The sequence below is a fragment of the Cheilinus undulatus genome, linkage group 3, assembly GCF_018320785.1.
Source record: "Cheilinus undulatus linkage group 3, ASM1832078v1, whole genome shotgun sequence".
NCBI lineage: Eukaryota > Metazoa > Chordata > Actinopteri > Labriformes > Labridae > Cheilinus > Cheilinus undulatus.
The window spans coordinates 31,235,511-31,254,605 of NC_054867.1; the positions used below are offsets into that span (position 1 = coordinate 31,235,511).

Genomic DNA, 19,095 nt, shown 5'->3' on the forward strand with positions numbered 1-19,095 from the left:
CCATGAGTTTCTCTCCTTTTATGCCCATAGCAGCCAATGACACAGAGGGATTCTTTGCAGCATGAGATGGTGCATTGTCATGCATGATGAAAATTTTGCTACAGAAGGCACTGTCCTTTTTTACCATGGAAGAAAGTGGTCTGTCAGAAACTCTATATGCTTTGCTGAGGTCATTTTCACACCTTCAGGGATCCTAAGGGGCCTACCAGCTCTCTCCTCATGAATCCGGCCCAAAACATGACTCCGCCACCTTTTTGCTGACGTCACAACCTTATTGGGACATGGTGGCCATCCACCAACCATCCACTACTCCTCCATTTGGACCATCCAGGGTTGCACAGCACTCATCAGTAAACATAACTGTTTGAAAATGAGTCTTCATGTATTTCTGGGCCCACTGCAAACGTTCCTACTTGTGAGCATTGGTTAGGGGTGGCTGAATAGTAGGTTTATGCACGACTGCAAGCCTCTGGAGGATCCTACACCTTGAGGTTGGTGGGACTCCAGAGGCACCAGCAGCTTCAAATACCTGTTTGCTGCTTTGTAATGACATTTTAGCATCTGCTCTCTTAATCTGATGAACTTGTCTGTCAGAAACCTTCCTCATTATGCCTTTATCTGCACAAACCAATCTGTGCTCTGAATCAGCCACAAATTTCTTCACAGTACGTTGATCATTATTAATTTTTGTGAAATATCTAATGTTTTCATTCCTTGTCCAAGGCATTACACTATTTGACACTTTTCAGCAGCAGAGAGATCCTTTTTCTTTCCTATATTGCTGAAACCTGTGGCCTGCTTAATAATGTGGAAAAGTGTATTTTGAGGTTTTTATTTAAAAAGAAATAATGGTTATCATTATGAAGTTTGTTCAAAATCATCTGAGTTATGCTTTAAAGGTGCAGTGTGTAATATTTAGCCTATTAGCATTTAGCAAAACAAGCTTGGTTAAAATGAAACATAACATTTATAAGTAGATTGATCTAAATTAGTATTGACATCTGATAACACATTTTTTAAATTTATGTTTTAAATTAACTCAGAATAAGCCTTTTATTCATACATAGGGAGGGTCCCCCCCAAGGACGCTGCCATCTTGGATTTTTGCATTTTGCCTGTTTCTATGGCACCATAGAAGGAACCAAATAACAGTTAAGCATGTATTGATTTTTAAACTTCACTGGTTCCCATAGTTATCACCAGAGAAATGAGCATCACACTCCAGAATTGACTGTTAGATAGTCCCAATTTTACACACTGTACCTTTAACGGCTGATGACTTGAAAAATACTCTGTCATTTGCATTAATATTTCAGAAAATACGAGAAAAATGTCATTTGCTTAATAATGTGGAAAGTGGTGTATTACTAGGTTACCTCTACTTCTATTACTATTACTAGGCTACTTTTACTGTTACTTCTACCTTTAGGCTTCTTCTACCTCCACTACTAGGCTATTGCTACTTGTATGCCTACTTCTACTATTACTAGGCTACCTCTACTTCTACTCCTATTACTAGGCCACTTTACTGCCACTTATGGACTAGTTGTATGACAAGGCTACCTCTACCTTCACTTTTACGTACTACTTCTGCTTCTTTTATATCTAGGCAACTTTTACTTCTACTACTACTGGGCTATCTCTGCTTCTACCTAATGTATGTGGTGGGGCATCAGCGTGCAAATGTTATAAATCCATAGTAAAAAATATTTTTAAAGAAAAATAAACAGATTAAAATGAAATGTCATTAAACCCTTAACACCTCTGTAATAAAATAATCAAGGATTAATGGGCTACTTTATGATTTTACACAGACACCAAAGGAAGAATGTCACTAAGAATAAACTTAATACTGAGAAACACTTTATTGTACTTAACTGCACTTTCTGCACTTTTTCCCCCCATTTAAAAGCTTTTTGAACAATTAAGAACAAAAAGACAGACAAGTGCTCAAATACAATTATGAAAACATATGAATAATTAAGTATAAAAAAAGAAAGAAAATGTTGGGATATTCCTGACAGTAATTTAAAAGAGATTACAGAAATTCATCAGATCCGGTCACATGGTTCAATTCCATGAGTCTCAAACTATATCAACTGTTCTGTTATTTTTTTTTAACTGCCTATATGTTTTAGAGTCTTAATGTATTATTGTAGTTCATTATGGAATATATTGTCTTATTCTGCATATGTGAATATGGAGTTTTCCAAACAGTACAGTCATTAAGCGGACAATAAGTTCTATGTAACATTTGTCATGTTTGCAATACATTATGATACTACAAAACACTACAAGACACTACAAAAAAGTACATTTATTTTCTATATCTGAAAATTTGGCAAGACAGATATTGGTGGAATATATGTTGTCCAATATTTTGACATGCAATACTTTAACCTTGTTGGAAAGAAACTTTCTCCTTTTGTCCACCGAGAGCATTTTGTCAAGTTTTGTCAACAGGGCACCAAAGAGGGCACTTCATCGCGATTATCTACCATTAAGGCATCCAAAACTGCACAATCGCTGCAGTTTTTCCCAGCATTAGGACTTCGAGGGGAGCGATCCACCAATGATAGTGGGATAAAGGATAAAATTAGAAGGTTATAACTATCATAAATAATATGTATGACGCCTTATATATCTCGTTGTATTCCAATTCTCATAGACATTGCTTGATTTGCCTTGACTTTATCAACATTTTGGATAATTATTGTTTTACAGCTTTTTAATGAAACTATATGCACTAATGATCTATAATGATTCATTCGTTGTTTCACTTTCTCGGTTCTGACAACAGGAAGGCGCTGGCAGGACTGTTTTCTGAAACCCCCCCCGGTCGATTTTTGATGACGTAATTTGTAGGCGGCTAAATCTCTATTGTGTTTATCTTGAGCTTCATACAGTTGTTTCGTGAATGGATACGGCGTTCTCGCTAAAGATTCATTACCCCCATTTAAGCATGGACTGGAACACGTCTTAAATGTTACACATCTGTGCACATATGCAAAAATGAACAAAGGCTGGCTGGAGCTGGAGAGTGATCCAGGTGAGAAATGTCGACATAGGGGAGAGCTAACTGTCGGTAACGTTAGCTTTCACACAGAGCCAGACGGACAGGTTAGCTTCCCCAGCAGCTAGATTTAGCTCGATTGGAGCACAGCTTTAATGCAATAAATAAAGTACATGTGGTTCTATTGTATCTTTGTATTACCTATAAAGGACTAAGCTTTCAGCAGACACTCTTCTCTGGTCTTACGCTGTTTTTCGGCGCTAGTTATTGTAGCGCTAACGTTGTTTTACAATTTCAGGACTGTTCACTTTGTTGGTGGAAGATTTTGGTGAGTAATGGGTCTGCTCCCCCTGACAAAGTTATAAACTGAATAACCCATTCATACATCTTTAAATGTAAGTTCTGGGGTAATGAACTCAAGTCAACATGTTTCTGTAATATGTTCTTAAGGTGTCAAAGGGGTCCAAGTCGAGGAAATCTATGATCTCCAGAGCAAGTGTCAAAGGTTTGTAATTTCTTACCATTCATGTCCAGCCAAGACTGTCTGTCCAGCCTTATTTACAAACGATCAAGTATATGAGGCTGTGAAATCAAACTTATGTGTGAATTAGAACAAGAATATTTCTTTGTCCTTGTTTGACTGAAGCAACCTCGTGAGATTTGTATTTTTTCCATTTTCCAGTCCTGTCTATGGCTTTATCTTCCTGTTCAAGTGGATTGAGGAACGTCGATCCAGGAGAAAAGTTAACACTTTGGTGGATGAGACGTCTGTCATCGATGAGGAAATTGTTAATGATATGTTTTTTGCTCATCAGGTCAGTGTTTATTTGGTAATAGGTGCTGGCATGTATTATTGTAGTTTTTATTGTGGTGCTCCAATTTGAAGTGTTTTGAATAGTGATTTTCCCATCTGTACTTGAATAATAGGTTGTAAGCTGTTGTACATTTAATAATTTGAGTTGATATTGACAATGTAACATTCTTATTACATTTCATTCACAGTCAAAGTTTAGATATGATTGCATAAAACAGTTACACTGCCAAATGAATGGATTAGCAGAGTTTATTTAAACAGCAGTTGTCAAAAACTGGCATCACAAAATTCAGTAACAGGAAAAAACGATAATTAGAGGGAGATGATGAACAGGCATTTACTTGAAAGCAGACATAGACATAGTTGAGATAAGTCTACACAAATGGGTGTTCAGCTTCATTCCAGAAATTTCTGTGCACCAGTTTTGCTCAGTAGGTAGAGCAGGCATCCATGTACACAGGCTATAGTCAATACACTGGTCACAGGATTGATCCTGCGCTATTTGCTGCATGCCCTCCTCCACTCTTTCCCATATTTCCCATTTCTCTTCGGCTGTCTCATCTAACTAAAGGCATAAAGCCCAAATAAACAGTAGGGTGTTGATTTTAATACATTTTTCAAATTTTACGATCAAAATTACAAAACAATGGCAGTTGTAACTTACAAGGCCTTCAAATTAAAATTTCTAATTGTGTTGACTGTGAGTCAGTTCTATAAAAAGTATTGACATAGTGGCAGTTAAAGATGGACAGATAGACGGGTAATTTATACATGTTTAAATTTTTCCATCCTGTAACTTTCCATTTATACATTCTTTCTGAACCAAGAGCAAATCCATGCTAACATTATACAATTATACCTGGAAAAAACCTTTAAAATTCTTGAAATTGGGCATTGGTTCAGTTCAGCTGCGAGAGTAGACCCCATATAAGTAAAAGAGGCCGGAGTCTTCAGTGCACTGGTCCTGGGATTGATTCTCCCTGTATTTCCTGCCACTCTTAAGCTGTCCTATCTGAATAAAGGCACCCCCAAAAAAAAACATTAAAAAATCTTTCAGTTTCTACTGTTAAACAACTAAATATAAAAGTGCACAGGCTGCACTAGCAAAAATAATCTGGATAACATACAGCAAAAAAAAACCCCCACAAAAGTATATCAGTTGAATAATTTAAGTAGGGCTGTCAAACAGTACATTTTATATCAGCAGGATTATTCTCTGTATTTCTGTTTTTAATTGTGAGTAGTCTCTCATGTTTAAAATTTTACTGTTTGTAAACCATTTTTGTTTCATTTTGGAGTTTGTATGGTCTTAAACTACAAGGTATTTTCTCCATGTTTGGATACAGAACTGCTTTAATTTGAAAGAAAATAAGGAACTTTGGGTAGATTAGTAGACAAAGATTATGACATGATAAATGAGGGACCTGTCAAAAGGTAAATGTTTGAGAGCACAAGGTGCAGATGATTTTTGTCTGGTCCACTGAGCTGTCTGTGAGTTTTATAAAGAGAAATGAGACATGAAGAAGCAGTGACACACTTGTTTACATCACTGTGACTGCAGGGAGATGTTGCAGTGGTTAAACCATAGCTGCTATTAAAAATTAATTCAATGCCCTAATACAGACCTTAATTCAGTGCGATCAACTCTGACATCCCTAATTTTAATTGATTAAAAAAGGAGCACCCTGAAATATGAAACTTGAAAAAACTGAAGAGAGAAAACCATGCCTTCAGTCTTTAAAACTAGTCTACTTACAAAAAATATAAGAGAGCAACCTGAGTAGTGAGATGCATGTTTTGACCTTGGTTTTGCAGTTATTTTGTTTTCTTTTTCATCTAGCTGATACCAAACTCATGTGCGACCCATGCTTTATTGAGTGTGCTGCTGAACTGCAGTGGAGTTGAGCTCGGCATCACTCTCAGTCGCATTAAAGCTTTCACAAAAGGCTTCAGTCCAGAGGTGAGATATGTATCAAACTTATTTATATGTGTCTTTTATTAAGTGTCATTTGGATTTGACCTTGTTATTTACAGTTTCCATTTGAAAATGATCTGTCGGATTAGTCCTTTGGTTGTCACATTGTAAGAAGTCAGAAAGGTGGGAGAGGCTGTACAGTTTCTGGTTGAAAAAGACAGAGTCAAAAGAATCTTTTATTAAAAACATGATAAATGGCTTAAAACTGTAAATGTAACACATTAAGCGAAGCATACCAAAGTTGTTACAAACAGTGAAGTGTTAGCCTTCTGTTTCCCTGACAGTCTCTCTCCCCTTCCCTTCCTTCTCCTTTGCTGTGATGTTAAACTTTTTCTTTTCTTGAATTTTCAGAGTAAAGGTTATGCAATAGGAAATGCCCCAGAGCTTGCCAGAGCACATAACAGCCATGCGAGGTAGGTCACAGTCACTGATTCCTTTTAAAGTTTCCAGGTGTCTGACTCTGTGTAAAAAAAGAAAATCCTCTGTGCTTGGTCTGTTGTACTGCAAGAGATGTCAGGCTTTGTGCTTTCATCAGTTTCACAAGCTCTCTTTCTGTGTTTCTATGGAGACCGGAGCCCAGGCACCTGCCGGAGAAACAGAATGGGATCAGCGCTGTGCGGACCATGGAGGCTTTCCACTTTGTGAGCTACGTGCCCATCAAAGACCGCCTCTTTGAGCTCGACGGACTCAAGGCTTACCCCATTGACCATGGTGAAACCACAGATTCTGCTCCTGTCATGCTGATTTGTTGCATTTTTGCTTGCCTTAGAGACACTGAAATCTTCTTAAAATCAGTTTTTTTCTTCTTCTTTAGAGAACTAAGAAACCTTTTTTGATAATGTAATGCTGTGTGATTTATCTATACCTAAATCAGATATGGGGACCAAAAGATGAACTTTTGACCTAAAATTAGTAATGCTTCTCCTGAGCTGACCAATGGGTTGACTATTCTTTTCTAAATGCACCTAAAGGCATTTATTTAGGCCAAACATTGATACTGCATATTTTTGTGTATTGCATCAACAGATTTTGTATTGCTCTGTGAATGTTGTCGGTAGTTGTTTTGGATATTGCTGCCTAAAGTAGTTATATTTCCCTCTATCTCAGGGCCCTGGGGAGAGGAGGAGGAATGGACTGATAAAGCTCGGCGGGTAATCATGGAGAGGATAGGACTGGCCACTGCTGGGTGAGTCATGAGCCAGCTAGCTCAGTCCATGCTGCTTCACCTTCTACATGCGCCCTCAGGGCTTCTTTCTAATGCTGTTGCTGCTGCTGCTCTACTCCTTTCCAGTGAGCCGTATCACGACATTCGCTTCAACCTGATGGCGGTGGTGCCTGACCGCAGGATGAAATACGAGTCCAAACTGGAAATTCTGAAAAGAAATCGACAGACTGTCCTGGAGGGCTTGCAGAAGGTCAGTTTAATTACATCATTAATTAGAACTCCTCAGCTCCCCCAGTGTCCGAAAGGTTGGCAAGATTTTATTCACCTATACTTTCACTTATGGTATTTCTGTGTGAAATTTCCTGGAGTCTTTGTTAAGGTTGACAAAATTTTCAATTTTCTTAAAATTCAGTGTTATCAAAAAGTATTGTACAACACATCTTTTGTTATATTCTAACCCAAGGTTGCAGGCCACAAGAGAGAGAGGAGCAGCAGTCCATTTAAGTTCACAAAAATCAAATTCTGTTTTTTTCTAAGTCCTTTGGTGTCTCATTAAAATGCAGAAGTTACTTTGATGCCTCTAACAGAAAGATGTAGAGCAGAGGAGGTGATACTGTTTAAATTGCATGGATACATTAAGGTAACAGAATGTTGCCAATAAGGACAGTGCATTGGCGAACACATGGGCGTGTGTGGTCTTGTCCTCAGATGATCCGGCTCACCCAGACTGAGCTTGTCCATGACAAGAAACAGCAAGATTCTTCCGCTCCTGATGAGAACACTGCTGCTATCAAGAAAGAGGCAGATGTGGAGTCAGTCACATCTCAGGGGACTGATCAGGCTCCTTCTGGTACACTATATAGCAGTGATACTGCACTTTATGTTCAAATACATCATGAAACTTTAGCTGTTTATCATAAATATTTGTTTGAAATTCACTCTTCTCTCATTGTAGATGCGACTGATGAGTCTGGAGGTAAGACTAAGGATGCAGCTAGCGCTGCAGGAAACACTAAAGTCATGTGCAAACCTCCGGCCCCTGTGGGAACTGGAGCTCAGCAGGTCACCAGTCCAAACCCCGTTGTTCAACGACTGCCTGCCTTCCTGGACAACCACAACTATGCCAAGTCTCCAATGCAGGTGAGAGGAGGATCACAACCAAGTTTAGAAGGCTGTGTGTTTGTGTGCATCCAGCACCCTCTTTACCACATTTTTGTCTCTAGTATGACCAGAGTTTTCAGGATATTCTTGCTGTGGTCCAGTCTAGGGCAAATACAGGCTAATTCACAGCAATATGTGGCCCACCATAACCATGGCATCATAATCAGTGTTGGATAGCGTTATTTTTGAAACTAACTTGGTAGATTTCTGCTCTACTTACTGAGAAAAGTACCTTTTTACGTTATAGCCCTTTAACCACTTGTTCCACTTGTCTGTTGACAACACACTGGGTAGAGACAAATAGAAATACACAAACTCTGTGTGTAATTGTAATGGCTGCATAGCTAACTGATGAACCAAATGAAAACAAAACAGGAGCTTTTAGACTTACATTTCACAATGATGCTGTTCCTGTCACTTTCATAAAAAAATTCATAATGAGGATAATTCCACAGTTTAATGCTGTTCTCTCTGCCATATCACTACCTCAATAAGCTAGCAATGTGTGGGTACTGGCAGCTGTGTTAACCTTCCGCTGGCATGCCGCTGCACGCCAATGTGCATACAGGAGAGAAAGAAGGACAAACACTGCAGATGCATTGTGGAGCTTCTTTTTCTCTTTCTCTTTTGTGGCAGCAGAAGAGAGAGGACAATGGGGATTTCCCTTTCAGTAATGGATTACTTTTATGATAAAGGTAACTAATAACAGACTTCTTGAATTGTAAAACTGTGTTATATTACTACTTACAACAGAAAAGTAATCTGAGTACTCTAAGAGATTACTTTGTTATGTGTTACCCCAACACTGATCATAATACAGGGATTCTGTAATAACTGTTGCAATTCAAGACAGTCACATGATAAAACATACATCAAGAAAACAGAATTCTTCTTTCAAGGTGAAATCAATTTATGTATTTATTCACTGCACTTTGGTGTCAGTTTTGCCCCCTATAATGCTTCACACTCGTTCACCATTGTTTTTATCGTCTTGCTCGTTGTCTTCTTTGATTTTGCTGTTCTCTTCTTTGGTAATCCAACTTCCATTTAAGGTAGCCTCATTCATGTCATAACTGTCACTGTGCAGAGACTTAAAGTGGTGATGCAGTAAGCAGGGGCGATTTCAAAATCAAAACTTAAGAGGTGCTCAGCTCCTTAAGAAACTGTGACCTGTAGAAATTTAGCAAGTGTTCACTACACTCTCCAAAACACCAATGTTACTACACATGTGATGTTTTACTGCGTGTATCATTTACTAAGTTAACAAGATGGGTTTCACCCCTCAAAATTAGGATATTTTTAACATAATATGCTGTGGTTTGTCATGATTTTCATGTCATTGACACCATTGTTTAGCATGTTTACCTGCCTCCCACAGGTCAGCACCTTTACTGATCACATCACGCCATTTTTAAAGGCCTTCTTGTCATGAAAGGGAATAAGTAGGCTAATGCTAACGTTATTGCAGACAATTTTGAGATAAATATGATTTTTTGCAACATTTTAGTCCCTGTTTTTCTGCCACTTTTATCATCGTGCTCAACTATTTCTAATGCCGATCTGTTTACATTTTTAGTCAACATTAATCTGATAACGTCAGGCTACTTTGTTTCCACTTTCATGTTGTTAGCTCTAAATATCATAACCATTAATGAATATTAAATCCAGAAAAGAATGTTTTGGGCTATTTTCAGAACAGACTATTCAACAGTTTTGCATAAATAAAGTCAGCCTTATCCTTACCAGCTAATACTAAAGTGATGAACACATTGATGCATCAGTAGGCCAAACTATACTACAGTTATATAGAATAGTTTTCTGTGATCAGCCATTCAGCATTACAAAAATTGTTGGTTTTTTTTAGACTTGTCATACCTCTGTTTTTTTTCTATTTATCAAAGAAGAGAGTGATTCCTCTGCACCTTGACATGTAATATCATTTAGAGTGTAGTGATGAATTTTTTTACCCCACTGCCATAAGATTGACACAACTCTGAGCTCTCCTTATCAATATTTCACTGGATGATACGCTAGGAAAAGCTTTCTAAGGTCAGTTTACTCGTCAGAATGCTAAACCACCTGAATGAGGAAAGGCTAATATCTTTAGCTGGTGTTGAGCTTATAATAGTTCATGGTAACACTTTTAATTAGCCAGTGTTAAAATAACAACTTAAGCAACTCACTGCTCCTTGTAGTTTATGTGTGTGTCTGTTTACCTGTCAATAAGCGCTTTGACATGATATGTGGCGTGTGAGTTTTTATTACAATTATTTATTATAAAATAGCTAAAGGAATAAGAAGATTTTCACAAAATAGCTGTCTGATTTTAAAAAACTGGTGCTTCGAGGGGTGCTTTAGCGCACCTACAAAGGATCTTCAGTCACCTATGTTGTGCACTTACTGTGGGAAATATTCCCTCAGAAACTGCCCCATTGTTGTGTGTGGCTCTGTTTCAGATGTTATTATAGGGAGGGTTTAAAACCCTCAAACAGGTGTTACTGTCCAGCTGCTGTCAATTTTCCATGTTGTGTTGCCATGTTGACAAGGCCTTTGCATACAGAGTCTTTGATTTAAATGTATTTGCCATATTGTTAAATTAACATAAATGTTAAACATGAGAAGTCTTCATTTTGTCTTCTCTGCCACCTGGTGTAAATGATGTTGATGAAACCTCTGCTGTCATTTAGGCTAAAACAGAAAAGCCTTTACCAGCCTCTGCTGTGGTACAAACTCAATCAGCACCTTAGAAGCCCACCTGCTGAAACTCTGGTCCGGGTTTCAGTGCAGGGGGTTGAGGTGGTAAATAAGCAGCCCAGCAGAGGGGCAGCTTTTAAGATCCGCCATGCTCCATTCAGGGTGAGGTGGTAAATAAGCAGCCCAGCAGAGGACCAGCTTTATCCCCCATGCTTCAGTGCAGGGTGAGGCCTCAGAAGCTGTTGTTCTGCTCCAGTCCTGAGTCATGGAGCAGAAAATCATCAAAGCATCTCAACCTGCGTCACAGGGTCATTTTCAAAACGTAGATATTTTTTCAAATATTCAGTACATCTGCCAAAACAGAGATGTCACTGAAAAAGTGCCTTTTAATGATATTTTCCTATTTTACAATCAGTAAGTTTAACTGTATTTTTTTCCCTGCATGTATTTAGACTTGCTATATTATTGTCTTTTTTTCCCACCCTTACTTCTAACCTTAAGTTGATCTCAGGGTTGAAGCTTGCTTGTTTAAATAGCCTGTTTTGCCTGAGTAATAATCCTTACACTAAATATTGGCTCTGTTTACACAGAAAATGCATCAGTTGAAAATGAATAAAAAGATTAAGTGTGTTTGCCTATAACAGGTTAATGATTCATTAACTCATTGAGTGCCAGCCCTATACGTATTTATACGTCAATGGCACTCGATGCGTTAACTGTCAAAGTTCTCACCAAGCAGCAGTCTGTCCAACTGTAGCAATTTTGGTGTTTTTGTAAATTAAGAACACAAAGCTTTATTGTCATTGATTGTACTAATGTGCCCCACAATAAAAGATTTAGACAGACAGACACTTGTAATCCTGAGGGAAATTCAGGACCAAATTTACACAAACTTCTACACAGCAGTGAAAAACCTTACCACGTATAAACTGTACTTAAACCTGAAATTAAAAATTGTATTATAACCAAAAGTTAAATAGAAATTCAAAATTGAGAAATTAAAAACCTTTGCAGAAGAATGCAAATTGACCTGTTTACAATTTAAAGTGAAAATATGTTTCAGCCTAAACACAGTCTCGTTTAAGTATTTTCTAGAATATAAAAGTGTGTGTGAACTTTGAAAACCACTGCCTTGATATTAAAGTCAAAAACAAGCAGAAATGTATCAAGCAAACTTGACTGTTGTGTCCATGTGTGTCACCATCATAAATTCATACAAATGTATGTGTGAAGGAAGTGTTAGATTAGTGTTTCGTAATAGTAATATGGCATTTTAATCATTTGCTTTAAAAAAAAAATAAGACAAGATAAAATGAATATATGACTAAATAAAATTTCAGATTATTCTTACTTTTAACATTAAAGACAATCAAACCTAACACCAGACTATGTTTTTGTATTTTGCATAGCCTGTAAGTAAAAGTTACAACCAAAGAGTATTGTATGCATACTGTATTATAGGCTATTCGCATTTTTTACACCTTAGCTTCAGTTTCCATGGCAACATATTTGATTTGTCATCAAAACAGCACATTTCTTTAGCACTGTTATGACACCTTTCAATCCGACGTATTTCTGTGGGTACAGAGGCAGGTGTTACAGTCAAGGTTACGTGGCAAAGAAGAGTATTTTCAAGTCATCTTAGAGTATACGATGCCTCAGTTTGTGTCAGTTCTCACACTTCATTTTCTGTCTTAGATCCTCTTTTATCAGTGAAAAACACTCGTCATTTTTAAGTAATCGTATCTTATTTAAGCCGAATGGAGCCATGCAATGCTTCATTCTTACTTTTTTACACAGACAAGTCCATGTCTACACTATTTTTCTGGATGTATGATTCTGCTTTTTGAAGTTTCAAAGGAACTCTGCATATTAAAGGGTCCTTTCTAATGGTGTGGTGTCCTTACAGCCTTTTCAGTTTAACCTGTATGCAGTTTTAGTGATGAGGACAATAAGGAACAAGTGACCGAAATATAGATTGGGGTGAGAACATTCAGAAAGATGTGGTAGGACAGTGCTGCCATGTGGCATCCATACCCAGAGTGCATTTCACAATAGTGGCAGCTTGTGTGATTTTTTTTTTTAATTGTCAAAGTGTGGAAATCTAGTGTATTTTCTTGTAAAACATACATTTTAAAGACACTAATGTTAATCTATACATCCATCCATTATCTGTACTGTTGATTCCTGATCCCAGTTGTCATTGGTTGAGAGGCGGGGCACACCCAGGAGTGGTCATTTAATCATAGGGCTTGCACATACAGTCATGTGTATATGATTTAGACATGCAGGGCGCAAGGGATTTATCACAGGGCCCAATGTGCGTGGGAGCTGGGAAGAGGGGGGTCGGCAGCCAGAGTCGAGCTTGACACATGTCAACACTCAAGGTCTAGCTCAATGGCATCTCATTTGTCCGGACCTTTTTATCCCTGGCTGAAAATTTAGATTTTTTTTGCCCCATAAATTCACGAGTTTTAATCCTGAAAGCAAGTTTATGTAGGCCTTTTATGTTGCGGTTTTGTTATGTAAAAAGTTCAAATTGAGCTTGATTTTTTTTTTTTTTTTTAAGTGGGCCCTGGGGGTGGTGATCCAAGTTGGAGACAAACTGTGTGGGCCTTGGATTAAATACAAATAAAGCTGGAGGGAGCTACAAACACTAGTTTTGCTGGGAGAACAGAGATGTACACTGGCATTTACAATAATGTAATGACGTGATTCTATGGCCAGCTCCAGCTCATTAAAAAGATAAGGGGGTTATGGGGTGGAGATGGTGAGTAAACATAGTGTAGGGTATCATCTGGGTGGGTAGTAGGGTTGTTAGGAATCCCTGTTCATGTTATGGATTTCTTAAGATCCTGAAAATGGTCAGTCTCCCGGCACATTACCAGGGGACAAAAGGCCCAGACAAAAGAGATTCACCATTGAGCTTGACCTTGACATGCGTGTCAACATGTGTAGAACTTGACTCTGGCAGCCTCTCCACCATCCTAGCCTCAGGCTGTGGCAAACTGGCTCCGTAATAAATCCGTAGCATTCTACATGCTTCAGACTTATGCACATGACTGTATGAGTTACAAAGACAATAGAATAAAAAACAAAACACTAAGAGACATAGGTTGTCTTCTCACCTGCAAGGTGATTTAGAAAAAACACCTTCATTACAGTGGTGCAGTCTGTCATATGGGTTAAATATGTTGTCCATGTCATCAAGAGCAGTTTGCCATATTTGGTAAAATATTTTTCTCCAGTGTGATTCCTCAGGTGATAAGTTATTTTCTCTAATGGTTACCAGCTGTGATTTTCAGAGAGCCACGAGTCCTTTGGTAATGCAGATGCATGATTATAAATTTAATGCAGTGCATTTTTGATCATTAGTTCTTTAACATATCTCTGGTGTTTGCAGAAAAATTGTTTTTATGTTTATTAATCATTCTCTGATCAACAGGAAGAGGAGGATCTGGCTGCTGGTGTTAATCGCCCTAGAATCCCTCCACAAACCTCATACTCAGATGATGAAGATGACTATGAGGATGAGGAGGAAGAAGTTACTGGTTCTGCAGGCACATCTAACAAGTAAGTGTGGATGGGTACTTTAAAAAAACATTTTTCTGGTTCTGACCTGAATAACAGAAGATTGAGCTATATAAAGTTTGTGTTTTTTTAGATTTGATTCATGTGTTGCATGTCATTTTTAAGGGTTAAACGGAAGGTGGGGCTGCGGTCACAAACAGGTCGAGTGGCGACTGGAATGGAAAGCCAGATAGCCCTCACTGTATTGGCAGAGAAACTGAAGAAAGAGGTCCAAAGGAAAGACACCTCAAACACTCCCCTGTCTGTGCGCACAGAAGGTCGCACGGGGGGCATTTGCATCACATCTGCTTCCCAGCCTTCCCCCACACCCAGCAATGAGAGCACCGACACCGCCTCTGAGATCGGCAGCGCCTTCAATTCCCCGCTGCGCTCACCAGCGCGCTCCCAGGCTGCCACGCGGCCATCCAGCCCTGTTGCATCCCATCTGTCTCGAGTACTGTTTGGAGAAGATGAGATGCTGAGGCTAGACTCCAGACATAACCGTGCTGTGAGAGAGCTGGGTCCCTCTGTCAGCGTCGCCTTGTTACACCTGCAGGAGGATGGAGTCATCTGTGCTCTCCCTCCATCTGGTGAGTACACAGGATGCTATTTACAAAGGTGGTTTAAAAGCCTTTCAGTCTGTCGCTTGGTATTTAGAGCGCAGTCAGAGCATATTTATCATTTCAGACAGGGGAAGTTAACTGTGGAGGTTGATGTTAATGCAAATGCCATGCGTTATGTGTAATATAAGCTTGTTTTCATGTTGCTACTTTTGATAGATTTGTTACTTTATCTGTCATCTGTGCTGTAGATTTGGTTGCTGATGGCACAAAGCAGACGTCTACGCCGGAGAAGATAAAAAACAAAGAACAAGCAGGCCTGGTGGCAGGCGTTGCAGAAGTGAAGGAGGGAGTCAAAGTGGAAGAGGAGGGACCATCTGTGGAGGTGAAAGAAGAGGAGAGCAAAGACAGAGCCGTGGCAAAACCCTGCAAGGAGAAGCTCAGCGCTGTAGAAGCAGACAGCAAGCCTGCTGGGGATAAATACTCCCCTAAAGTAAGTCTGAATATTTCTTATATAGTGCCTGCTATGCTTATCAGCCTGCCAGCAGAGCACTCTCACTTTCTTTGCTTGTGTTGCCAATTAGTAAGCGGTTTCTCAAGCTGTGTACTATATATTATAATAAGCAAACACACAGAGCAGTTAATCTTGTGTTTCTTGCAGGAGCTGCTTGCACTACTCAAGTGTGTTGAAGCAGACATCGCCAATTACGAGGTGTATCTGAAGGAGGAGGTAGAAAAGAGAAAGAAATACAAAGTAGGTTTTATTTTAAACCAAGTCAGTATTTTGATGAGGGAGTGTCTGTTTGATTTTGATCCAAAAGGTTTTTTTTTTTTTATTATTTGATCAGATTGATGACCAGAGAAGGACTCATAATTACGACGAGTTCATCTGCACCTTCATATCCATGCTGGCGCAAGAAGGTAATTTACAAATCTTAAAGACAAATTCATTTATTTATCACCATTTTTCTGTTACCCTTTATGCTTTGGTAAAGATCCACATTGCACTTTTTTTTGTCTGAAGTTCTTCTCAAACCCCCAAGTCTTTCTGTGGGGGATAATTAGTGTCAAAACATTTCCCTTCACACACATCCCATCATATTTATGGATATTTTTCAACTAAATACCTGAGTCAAACTACAGGAATCATTGCATAAGAGAACAGAAAAATTTAAATGACATAAATGCCTATGTGTGTGCATCCTCAAAACGATAAATCCTTGTAGTCCCTTATTGGAAAATGTCACAATTTGTTTATCTTTAAATATCAAGGAGGCAGATAACATACATGATGTTAAATTTTATGTGATGGTGTTATCTAATTATGTAGTGGTTGCAGAAGTGGGTATATACCTCATTTATGCCCTGCAGTTTTTTTTAGCAGAGACAAAATGCCCTGTGTAATAGATTGCTCTTGCATATGTACATTGCATTCAGAAAGTATTCAAGTATTTGTGTCCAATCAATTTAATTTTACAAAGGTGGACGCCAATCAAGGTGTAGAAACATCTCAGCAAAGAATAAGAGAAACCTGAGCTAAATTTTACTTGTTTTTTGTGTGAAGTGTCTGAAAACTTATGGCAATATGAGATTTAAGTTTTTTATTTTTGGTAAATTTGAAAAAAATAAAAATAAAAATAAAAAAATCTAAAATTTTGTTTCCACTTTGTCATGAGGGTGTACTGAGTGTAGGTTAATAAGAATATATATATATGTATATGTTTATATTTTTCCTGACTGTAGCATCAGGCTGTAACATAAAAACATGAGAAATTGTAGGGGGTCTGAATGCTTTCAGATGCACTGTATGGTTATATTGAATTGTTTTATTAAATGCTGTCAGAATTGAATTACATGTGAGCATATACTAAAAAAAAAAAAACATTGAATTTTCTTAGTCTGACCATTTTATGTTTTCTTATTTCACAATTGTGTGGGGTTTTAGTGTTTGGATTTTTTTAAATGCCCCAACTTTTTTGACTTAGACTTTTAGAGCAACTTCTTTCTATCTTAACTGATTAACAGAAAACAATACCATAGGGATACAGGCTGTACAAAAACTGACATTTTCCTCCAAAAGAGGAATGAAAAGACCAAAACATTAACATTTATACCACTGTAAGATGCCAAAAAATAGACACATTTAAAAACATGCTTTGCTGCTAAAACCTTGCCTTGCCGATTTTTTCTTATTTTTTCTTCTTCACTGACTCTACCATTTTCTCCTGCAGGCATGCTGGCCAGCCTAGTGGAGCAGAACATCTCTGTGCGTCGTCGACAGGGAGTAAGCATCGGTCGCCTGCACAAACAGAGGAAGCCCGACCGCAGGAAACGCTCCCGACCTTACAAAGCAAAGCGCCAGTAAATACAAACAATCATAACTTGTGTGAAAAACTTCCTCCAGCGAGCAGCGAGCAATCACCACAAAATACAAGAAACTCATGCACTCCTCAGGCTGTCTCATGATGGCAGTTTAGTATTGTATTTTAGTCAGAGGCTCCTCCTACTCATGAAATCAACTGTGTGATTGGCTAGTTTTTTAAAACTTCCTGTATATATGCGCTACCAATTTAGTCTACATGTACATTTATCTCTTTCTTGTGCTACTGCTATTGGCAGATTGTAAATATGAAAATAAGGCATGTTCCCACAGTGCAGCTGAAGCTTTTTCATCTTGCTGAGTTCTCAGTTCAGAATGTCACTGAATACTAAATTTGGAATCAGTAAGTCTTACTCGTGCTTTTATTGTGCCAATTTGGTATTGAATGTTTCCACATTGTTGATTTCCTCTAGTCTATCTGTTCTCTGGCTGCTACACTGTTCATGCAGAACAAGCATCTTTTAAACACAGTCTTCATGGAAATTTTTAAACTTGCGAGGAAGTCACAGTGCATCTAGGCTTTCTCTTTTCATAGGAATGTCTTGTCAGCTAAAGCGTGCTAGGTATGTATGTTTGTATTCCTCAAGGTCACCAATAGAAAAACAATATTCTGTTATTTTTCTATACAAGAATGGCTTTTAGAGTGAGTGATTAATGAGTCTGATGGTTCATTTGTGTGGTTTTGTATATATGTATCTGTTAAATGGCTTACCTGTACATTGAGTTGTTTTTCTTTGTGCCTGCAAATCCAACCTACAATAAAGTCAGAAAAAATATTTTGCTTTACCTTACCTTTTTTAGGGGGAAGATTTGTGCCAGTTAACAGCTTTTCAGTATGAACGTGAATGGATTTGGTGGGATGAAAACTATGTTATAACATTGCTGAAAGTCTAAATCACAAAACATGTGTTGCAAATATAGGAAGACTTGTTATATTGTGTTTCTAGGTGTGTTAAATCAACCTGATTGTTTCATTGTAGTGACAGTTGGTGTACACTAGGGAGAGCAATCATTCAGATATGGTGTGGGAGCATCTCATTATAGGCTACTTTACTATGCTGTAGGGAGAGCCATTCACAATAAAATGAACTGCTGTAGATAACTGGCTGTTATGTACATGTGAATTTAAATAAAAAATGTAATATTTGTGCTTTTTTGACAGGTGTTTTTGCAATTGGTATCCAGTTTTGTTTATGTAACAGTTTTGTCATATTTACGATATAGTTTGTTTTGCAGATTTGTTCTGTTTTTTTCATGTGTGGTAGTTGGGAAGTGAATGACATGCTCCATGGTACGATGATCTTAATGAAATGACACTAGCCTATGTTGTGTGGGTGTAACACTCCACACAGATGGAGCAGATGTTTGATTCAAATAAAAACATGCTGTAGTGTTATGTCACCACTGTTCAAGTCACAGACCGAGATCCTCAGCTGGCTTCATCATACAGCCCACCAACACATACCATAGATAATTTACATGACATTACATAATTGAGTTCTGTTTACATAACCAGTTGGCTGAATTGTTATATTTTTGTCCATTTCTATTCAAGCATGAAGAAATAAATGTCATCACAATGAAAAGTGTTGGTTTCTTTCTAGTACAGTCTCAAAAATCTCAGTTTTTAATTGCTAATGTCATTGCCACTTTTCTTGAATTTAACATTCGTTTTGATTCCCTAATATTTGCAAAAATGGAAGTTGATTCATCATCTGTTGTTTGGCTGTTCAATAAATCGACTAATGATGAGTTTTGTAATT

General features: G+C 38.1%; 1 protein-coding gene across 1 annotated transcript; it reads left to right on the plus strand.

Moving 5' to 3' along the window:
- The first annotated feature begins 2,874 nt into the window (after positions 1-2,874).
- On the plus strand, positions 2,875-18,108 carry bap1 (BRCA1 associated protein-1 (ubiquitin carboxy-terminal hydrolase)). The gene is made up of 17 exons (XM_041782937.1): positions 2,875-3,049; positions 3,312-3,341; positions 3,464-3,518; positions 3,696-3,828; positions 5,668-5,787; positions 6,154-6,215; positions 6,371-6,513; positions 6,910-6,988; positions 7,094-7,217; positions 7,676-7,817; positions 7,923-8,107; positions 14,268-14,395; positions 14,519-14,982; positions 15,204-15,445; positions 15,614-15,706; positions 15,801-15,873; positions 17,184-18,108. The coding sequence occupies exons 1-17, from the start codon at positions 3,013-3,015 to the stop codon at positions 17,315-17,317; spliced, it is 2,244 nt and encodes a 747-aa protein (XP_041638871.1). The 5' UTR covers positions 2,875-3,012; the 3' UTR covers positions 17,318-18,108.
- The last annotated feature ends 987 nt before the right edge of the window (positions 18,109-19,095 follow it).